This window comes from Alnus glutinosa, chromosome 1 (assembly GCF_958979055.1).
Source record: "Alnus glutinosa chromosome 1, dhAlnGlut1.1, whole genome shotgun sequence".
NCBI lineage: Eukaryota > Viridiplantae > Streptophyta > Magnoliopsida > Fagales > Betulaceae > Alnus > Alnus glutinosa.
Window position 1 is genome coordinate 5,205,526 of NC_084886.1, and position 8,904 is coordinate 5,214,429.

At 35.0% G+C, this 8,904-nt stretch overlaps 1 protein-coding gene across 1 annotated transcript; it reads right to left on the reverse strand.

The window, feature by feature from the left end:
- Nucleotides 1–120: 120 nt before the first annotated feature.
- LOC133868012 (2-oxoadipate dioxygenase/decarboxylase, chloroplastic) lies at nt 121–7,465 on the reverse strand. The gene is made up of 7 exons (XM_062304802.1): nt 7,140–7,465; nt 3,567–3,716; nt 3,248–3,463; nt 1,744–1,865; nt 1,371–1,534; nt 656–810; nt 121–415 (listed from the first exon to the last, which is right to left on the reverse strand). Exons 1-7 carry the CDS (start codon nt 7,386–7,388, stop codon nt 317–319), a joined length of 1,155 nt encoding a protein of 384 aa, XP_062160786.1. The 5' UTR covers nt 7,389–7,465; the 3' UTR covers nt 121–316.
- Nucleotides 7,466–8,904: the final 1,439 nt, after the last annotated feature.

Below are 8,904 nucleotides of genomic sequence, written 5' to 3' on the forward strand. Positions count from 1 at the left end.
CATTCGTTTATGTTTCAATATTGAGCAGTGCTATCCTGCCCCTCTTATCAAACTTTCATATGACCCATACATAATTTATTAACTAAAAAGTTGAAGTGCTGCACTTGTACTCATATTAAATATACAATAAACTTGCTGTCCTTTTATTATGAGAAGCAAAGCAATTTACATGATTCAACCCTTTGAACTTTGGAAAATATTTGGTATTCATTAACATCTCAGACTCGAAGGCCACCTTTGATGGAACCTCCAGCAAGATGTACCAAATCCTTATTATTTCCCTCAAGCATTGTGCCAAAGAAGTTGGTTTTGTATCTCATGCAGCTTTCCTGGTCAGCTGCTCCATGGATGTGCTCTCAAAGATCTTGTCAGCATTGCCAACCTCGAATCCATCTCGCCTGTGGAACTCTTTAACCTATCCAAGGCGGAAAAAAAAAAGAGGCTACTTGTAGAGGTTATGAAGCAAATTCATGATGATCACTTGGTGGGTTCATCATTGATTCATTATTCATGGATAAAAGAGAGGAGGGGAGCAAGGGGGCCTAAGGTCATAATTGATCTTAGATTTTTCATTTTTCTGTCATCAATTTATGAAAATCAAATTTAAACCAAGTGGTCAAAATAATTTTCCAAAAGAAAACAAAAGATTGGTTACCTCTCCCTCAGATATATTTTTATACTGAGGTAGCACCAGGCGTTCAGCAAACTCAATGTATGAACAGGGAACTGATTCAGTGACACCGTCAGAAAATTGGAAAGAAACTGAATCTGCTACGGTTGAACTTTGCAGCAGAAGGCCATCGGGGCTCACTAGTAACAACAATAAAAAAAGAAAGAATAAAAAAAAAAAAGGGTCATATATTCATCATCTCCATCCATGAACTTTTGATATGATTACATTAGCAACAACTCAATAATATAATAGCTCAATTAAACTGAGAGATTTGCTCTTCATAAATTTAAAATTTATTTAGGCTTGCTGGCATTTTGCATCAATTCAATTGATGAGATGGGACACCAGATTCCAATCACATATTTTACAAGCATATCAGCACTGACCTGCATATTTATGTATTTTTTGCCTCCAATTTGTATTTTTTATTCTTCTTCTTTTGAGTTACAAAACAAAGGGAGGAAAAACAAATTAAGATGAACACAACATAGTTTCTTATCACAGAATCATGTTTTTCTTTTTTCTTTCTCTTTGATGCAAGTTTGGCAAAGTCAACCCTATCACAGATTCATCTGTGTAAATAAACAGCATACAATAATTAATTTCAACAGTGGCATAGCACATCACTGCATAAGTTTTGTTTTGGAGCAAAGTTAGGAAATTGAAAAAGAAAAGACACAGAGATTAGGTAACAAACCTTTCAGAACTCCCCCTTGGGAATTCAACTTGAATCCATTGTCTTCAATAAACTGATTTAGACTTTTGATATTTCTCAAGTGAGACTTTAGTCGATGAGTGGAAATAGTAGCATGGTTCAGTGCGTACCCATTGACAAGGGTCCATGCAGCATATTCACTTTCCCTAAGTTTCCAGAAACCAAGACAGAAGCCTTTGAAAATAGAAATTAAGGTTCTAAAAATATAAACTATGCTTTAGTACTTCCAGATAACATCATAGTCCTGACCGAGAATATGATGCCTGAAGATATTGCTCAATTGTTGATCCTATCTCATCAGGTCAAATATTTGTCCACATAAACATGGCTGTGTAATCGCAGGCAAACAAAATACCTTGCCAATTGTTGGAATTCAGAATATAGGGGTTTTCCCCATGTTAGAGATCCGATTGCGCTTGCAAGAGCTGCATGCTTATTTGCACCACCAGATATTTCAGTGTATTTCCTAATTATATCCTGAATACAGAAAGCAAAAGTTAGAACAACAATGTAACTAATACAAGTACCATCAAGTAGTTAATATGTGAGGATATATAAAAAGAAAAAGAGCATGAGACGGAAGGTAGCAAACAGAAGTAATATATTATGGAATTCTAACTCAGTTGTATAATTAGATGTTGGAAAGGTGAATCTAGTATCACAAAGTTCCTCTCATACATGTCATTAAAATTTTGCAGAAAACATGCACAAGTAACAGAAGCTGAGAATCATAGAATGAAGCCTACGTTATGACACAAACATACATATGCAACAACCCCTGAAATAGATTTGAGAAATAAGCTCAAGTATATCATATACGTTGTATCAAATAATTTCAAATGTAGGTACTTCGGGTCTCATTCTCAAAATTGATATAAACAAGCTTATGAAATCTCATTGAAACTCAACCCACTAACTCTTTCATCGTTTATTCTCTAATGATGCTCCAACAACTAAAGATGGAGACCTTTAGACAAAACCATTTTCATTTTATCATAGCAGGGTTTTTTTTCGATGAATAAAAGCTTTCATTGAACAACACACAAGGTACACTCCAGAAAAAACAATCTGGAACACAAACCCAAACAGGATACAACAAAACCAGAGGCCAGAAATACAAGCCTAAACACCAACAATCAGACTGATTCCTCAAAACATAAAAAGGAGCAGTAAAACAACAAGGCCAAAAGGCCACACAATCAACAACAAAGAACTCAGCCTGAGTCTCAGTGCAAACAAACAACAAACTCTAGCACAGGGACAACATAAACAAACAGCAACTCAACCACTAAACAACTGCCAAAAGAGCAAAACCAACAAATTATGCAGATTCCATCTAGAATCAAGGAACAAGCAAACATCTGAAGCACCAGGCTGCAAACCAGTAACTCAACAACTCAAATCCAATCACGAACCAACAATGGTATGTAAGTTCCATCGAAACACTAAACTATTATTGAGATTCTTGAACTGCCCTTTAGCCACAAGCCTTGATCAAACTTCCCATCTAATACAAGCCAGAATAGATTCTTCTGTTCGAGGGGAATTATTATGTAGAAAAGCATTCCTCTGCTTCCAAAGGTTATAAACGATAGCCGCTAAACACAATAGTACCAACCTTCAGTTTGACTATAAACAGTGCAATGGTAAGACAAATAAGAGAAACACATGGCATGACCATGAATTTGAGACAGAATAGAAAATATCAACATAACATATTATTTTCACTTAGCTTTGAGAAGGAATTTTGATTGAAATAAAACGAGAGACACTTTTCACATGAATCTTTACATTATTACTTGTATTAAAGATGCAAAATGCAGATTCTATCTTCATCGAGAATGACTCCTAGGTCACACCTGAGTTTGTGCACTCATCTGATCTACAAGAAGCTCTGAGATAAAAACTCTTGGCAAAGGCCCATTGACACCGCTATCACCATCAAGAAGGGGAACACTAGGAGGAGAAAACCACAATGCTTTCAATTTCTTAGCAGGAAACCTCAACTCCTCCCGTGGTGTATAGCCAAAATCAAGGAAAAATTTAGCCATCGAGTCAATACCATAACCGTTCACCTAGTATGTTCCAAAAGAAAGAGAACTTGTACATTACAACACAAAAAGTATAATAATAATAATAATAATGTCCAAAATGTCCAAAATTAAAGACAAATAGTACCCCAAATGTCCTAAATGCAAGATGATCATAGCAAATTTGTTCACCGTCCACAGACTGAACAAGCTCCAAGATTGCTTTTGCTGTGGGGTTTCTGTTTAAGTACACCGTTTCCATGCTTGCCATCACGCTCCTAAAGAATGATTCAGCTCCCTGCAACACAGACATTATCACACTTGAATATGGAAGAATACGATCTAGCTAGGGATGGACTCAACTCCCCCTTTCAAAGGTCCCTCCCAGTACAATTTTCTTCTTCTTCTTTTTCACCCTGCCCCTTCCCCCAAGGTCCCTCCGTACTTTTTTTCCCCCCGAGTCCCTGTAATGATATTCAGATATTGATATTATCTAGTTAGTAGTTTTACCTCCCAAAGGTATCACGAGAAAATGTCAAAGGTAGATGAAAGAACTAAAGACTTTTTTTTTTTTTTTTTTTTTGTATATTTTCTTCTCCTCTTTTTCACAATTTTGGATCATTACCTCCCAAAGGTCCACTGTAGAATCAAATTACTGAACAAAAAAAAAAAAAAAAAGACAAGCACGGTAAAGAAAAGCAACGTCACCTTCTTCAACCTAGCTCTTCTGTCATATTTCTCTTAAAAAATTGTGTGAATGATTTACAAACAAAGAAAAGTATGAACTCTTTTGAAAAAGGAAAGAGAAACAGTTCATTTTTTATGAACATGTCATAAATCGGTTCTGCCATTTTTTTCTTTTACTCCCATACTAATTCAGAAATTTAACTAGTCTCATATTTTGTAACAAGGTAAAAAGTATTCGTTTTTTTATAATTAAAAAAATTTTATTAATACCATAAATTTTTGTCTGGCACGAGCACAATATTTTTCTTTTTAATAAGTAAACTAATCTCATTAAAAAATATAAAGGGGCATAGCTCAATACATAAAAAGTATACAAAAGAAACACCAACTAAAAAGAAAAATAACACAAATTAAGAAATTTTAAGAGACATATTTGGTTTGTTGGTTTGGGATATTATGAGGAAACAAAGCATAATGTGCTAAATTTTGTTCCAAGTTTTCTTCTTTTTATCATTCCCTTGTGATCCACTTTTTTGTGTTTATCTCTCCCCCCCCCCCAATCAATGCATGCCGACATTTTCTTATTCTGTGTTTCTACTGTCTCTTCCCTGAGATTGGTGTGTTTGTAGTGTTTGATGGAGTTTGTGGACGATGGGCTATGTGAGTTGGTTTCGTGTTGAGGCTAAAGCTTTTGAGCTCTCGATGGCTGAAGGGGGATCATTTCTTCGGTTGATTGAGAGAAGATGAGGGTTTGTCTGGGTTATGATGTTGAGTAAATTAGGTTTACCCAACTAGCAGCCACCCCTTTCTTTCTTTTTTCCTTTTTTCTTTAGTTTTATATATTTATATTTTTTATTAAGAGATCATATGTGTCGTCATTTTATTGGCGATGACGTGGTATCTAATGGAATCCGTCAAATGTTTTAACGGAATTTGACTCTAGAGACTAAATTTTTTTATTTTTTTTTTTTTATTTTTTTTTTTTTTTTGCATATCTTAGGGACCTTTGAATTCACTTTAATACAACATAGAGCAATTTGTAATTTAGGTCAACCACAAAGACTAATTTTACATTTATCCCAAAAATAAAAATAGAAAAGCAAGAATAGTTGTATGCATTCATCCAAACAAAGAGAAATTTGAGCATAATGGCTTCTAACTCTAACACGTCCTCTCACAATCTTTGAAGTTTCCAGCATTGCTTTCTCTCTAAATAATCCACATTAAACACAATATCACAATGTAAACCTCAAACTATTTACACTTATGTATGTCACATCTTATATATGCTACAAACATTTTTTGATAAGTAAATTTAGTTTTATTGAAAGCGCAAGGCACCCCTACGTACACTGGAAGTATACAACAGGAAACACCTAACAAGAAGAGGAAAAAGAAACAAGAAAATCAGCAAAGCTAATGGAAAAAGGGTACAAAAAAGCCATCGACTAGAGATACAGTGTATGGAGAAACAACTCTTAACACCTCCTCTAGGGAGCTCTCTAGGTTTTCAAAACACCTAAGGTTTCTTTCTCTCCAAATACACCAAAAAATGCAGATAGGCACCATCTTCCATTTTGTAGCGCTCCTTGATCTCCCAGACTTCCACCAACAAGCAACTAGGTCTAATGCACTCCTAGGCATGACCCAACAAATACCAAAGCGAGAGAAGATGTTGTTCCACAGAGCGGAGGCCACATCACAATGCAGAAGAATATGGTCCACTGATTCCTCATCTCACTTGCATAGGCAACATCTATCTACAATGATTATGTGCCTCTTCCTGAGGTTGTCCAAAGTAAGGATTCTACCGAGAGTTGTAGATCATGTGAAGAAGGCTGCCATCGGGGGTGCCTAAGACCGCCACACACTCTTCCAAGGGAACCGAGTTCCTCCAGCACACGTCAAGGAACCAAAATAAGACTTAACCCTGAACACACCTTTCTTGGAAGAGACCCATCTAAGGCAGTCTTCCCAATCTCTATTCGCCTGGTAGAGTGTTCTTATATATGCTACAAATATTTTATTTATTCCGGTTGATCTTTACCAATTAATGGCAAAAAAAAAAAAAAAAAAAAAAAAATTTGAAATTAATTCCATTCCCTAAGAATATTTTACTACTAGCATATTCTCATGGAACATGGATGGGCTTATAAAGGGTTAAGAAAGATTTTACTTTTATTTTATAATTATATCCAACCCCCTTAAATAAACATCCAGTTCCGTCCCTGAGTCTAAGTGTACATCACATGGAATCAAGTTTTGTAATTCATAGACCAAGCGATGTAAAAGACACGTTTACGGGGAGGGTGGTGTGACCACTCTCAATGGCTCAAGGGTGGCCCCAAATCATCAAGTGGAGCCCTGGGGTAGTCCCTAAGGGCTCGGGGAATGGGGATGGTCGCACCACATTTTTGGATGGCCAACCACCATCTTAGGGGTGGCCGGTCTACTCCCTCCCAACCACAAAGCTTAGCATTTTTTATTTTTTATTTTATTACTAACCTAACTCAAGTCAGACCGTTCGTTTGAATGAACCACTTTGATTCCTGGAGCTGGAATTGCAGTCCTTGGTCCATATCCTATGCAATTATCACAAACACTCGTCTTAGGTCCTGGGTTCTAGGTCTTATTGGTTTGGACCAAATTCTTTGAGTGATGTAATTGGAGACAATTTGTTTGTTAAGGCTTTTTCATTTTCCCTTTTGTTTTTTATTTTTAAAATAAAAACATTAACAACAATTCAAAATACAAAACATTTTAAGAGTACCGAAGAACATTTAAAAAAATAATTAAAAAAACAAAAAAAAACAAAAAAAAAACAACAACAACAACAAATTAGCCATTTTCTTCCCAATGTACATCAGAGAAATAAATAATGCTACATATTATCTTTATGTTTTTCTTTTGTCTTTTAAAATCATTATTGAATCAATTCATCAATTTTCAATCAAAGAATTGCAATATCTGACTTTCAATATTCAATCATGGAATTGCATCACATGGAGCGAAAGATATCCAAATTTGATCTCACCTCAAAGGAAGATTCATGGAACCCATCGTCCGATTTAGAGCCGGAAACCACGCAGAGACTTCGTCGCTTGGTGGGGATTGAATTCCCGGGGAATGATGATTCCTTGAGGGAAACGAAGTTGCGGGATTTGGGTTGTAGAGGGAAGAAAGCGGAGGTGAGAGAATGAAGCGATGATGGGAAAGCCGATGAGTGAGAGGTGGCTTTGAACGTTGTTGAGTAGCACAACGAGAACATGGTGGAAGTTCTCATGGATTTGTTCTCTTTGTGTGATGATCCAACAGTAAGTTGCCACTCTATGTACCGATGTACACACGCAGTCTCAGTTTCAAATACTGTCTCTCTGTAATAAAAAATCATTAAAATGTACTTGCCTTGCTTTCACGCCTCCAAGTGCCTAGCTCTTTTTTATGCCACGTAATTTCGTTTTTTGTTGGTCCCCACCGCGAAAGGTTCAAAGGTCGGACCCAAGGATAAAGTACGTTTGCAGGCGTTCAGGATGTTTTTCATCGACGTGTATCTGAATGGGCCGTTTGATTGGATACGTAATATTACGTATTACACTTTTATTTCATGATTTTATGTGTCAGCATTTATTAGTCTTTAGATAAGCTCTTACTTAAAAAAAATAAAATAAAATAAAATACAATTTAACCTTTCAAATTATCACTTTTTTTTGGGATGGCTCTTTAAACTACTAAAATTTACATTTTAACCATCTAAATTACCAAAGCTTTTAAAAAATACCCCTTTTGAAAAAATATTATTATAATACATCTGTCACGTGTCATTATTCAATTAAAAAAATAATAAAATAATTCAAAAAAAAAAACTAAAAACTAAAAATTTTATTTCTTATTTTTTACTTTTCATCGGCTCGTTGATTTCGGTTGAGCTCAAGCTCGCCCCACTCTGAAAAATATCATCTACATGAGAGAAAAGCTTAAGATCATTGAGCCCCAAGTAGCTATTGGCTAATATTTTGAATGCCAAAAAATCATAGAGAGGAAAATGGATATAAACATCAACGAATAAGCTCACGGCCGCTAATTTATCCATGAAAAACCGATCAAGGTCTTCCACAACAATGATAGACTTGCTCGTCGTTTGTAACAAAACAAAATTCAAATTGGAATCATTCATAACCTTCGAAAGATTAATATCATAGACATCGAAGAATAAAAAATTAGCCATGTCCTCATTTAGAGAGGCGGTGACGAGTTTGCCAAGCTGCAGGTGTGCATCGTGCCCAATGACAATATTGGAAAGAAGCAGTACGTCATCCGTTCGATCGCAATATTTTTTTAAAATAAAATAAAATTTTAGTTTTTAATTTTTAATTTTTAATTTTTGATTTTTTTTTTTTTGAATCTTTTCTTGAATTTTTTTTATTTTTTAATTAAAAAAGATACGTGGCAAGAATATTATGCAAATATTTCGTCAAAATGTGCATTTTTCAAAAGGTTTTAGTAGTTTGGGGGGTTAGAGTGCAATCTTTGGAAGTTTGAGGGGCCATCTGAAAAAATGGTAGTAGTTTGAGGGGTTAAATTATATTTTTCTAAAAAAAAAAAAAATTAAAAACTGATGGACATTATTATTTCAGCCTAATAGAATAAAGGTGAAATATGATATAAATATAATATATTACATTACTTTATTTGAAATATGAGTTCAAATGGAGATGAAATATTTTGTAGTTTCGGAATTAAATTGTATAGATTTGATTGTATATATATTGTTCTATGGTAAATTAAATATCGGAAAAGAG

Bases quoted from the DNA above. Each gene is read 5' to 3' on its own strand.
- LOC133868012 (XM_062304802.1), bottom strand. From the start codon at position 7,388: ATGAGAACTTCCACCATGTTCTCGTTGTGCTACTCAACAACGTTCAAA. The intron at 3,717-7,139 runs GTGAGATCAAAT...TCTGTGTTGCAG, and splicing joins TCCATGAATCTTCCTTTGAG to GGAGCTGAATCATTCTTTAG. The intron at 416-655 runs GTAACCAATCTT...CGCCTTGGATAG, and splicing joins AAAATATATCTGAGGGAGAG to GTTAAAGAGTTCCACAGGCG.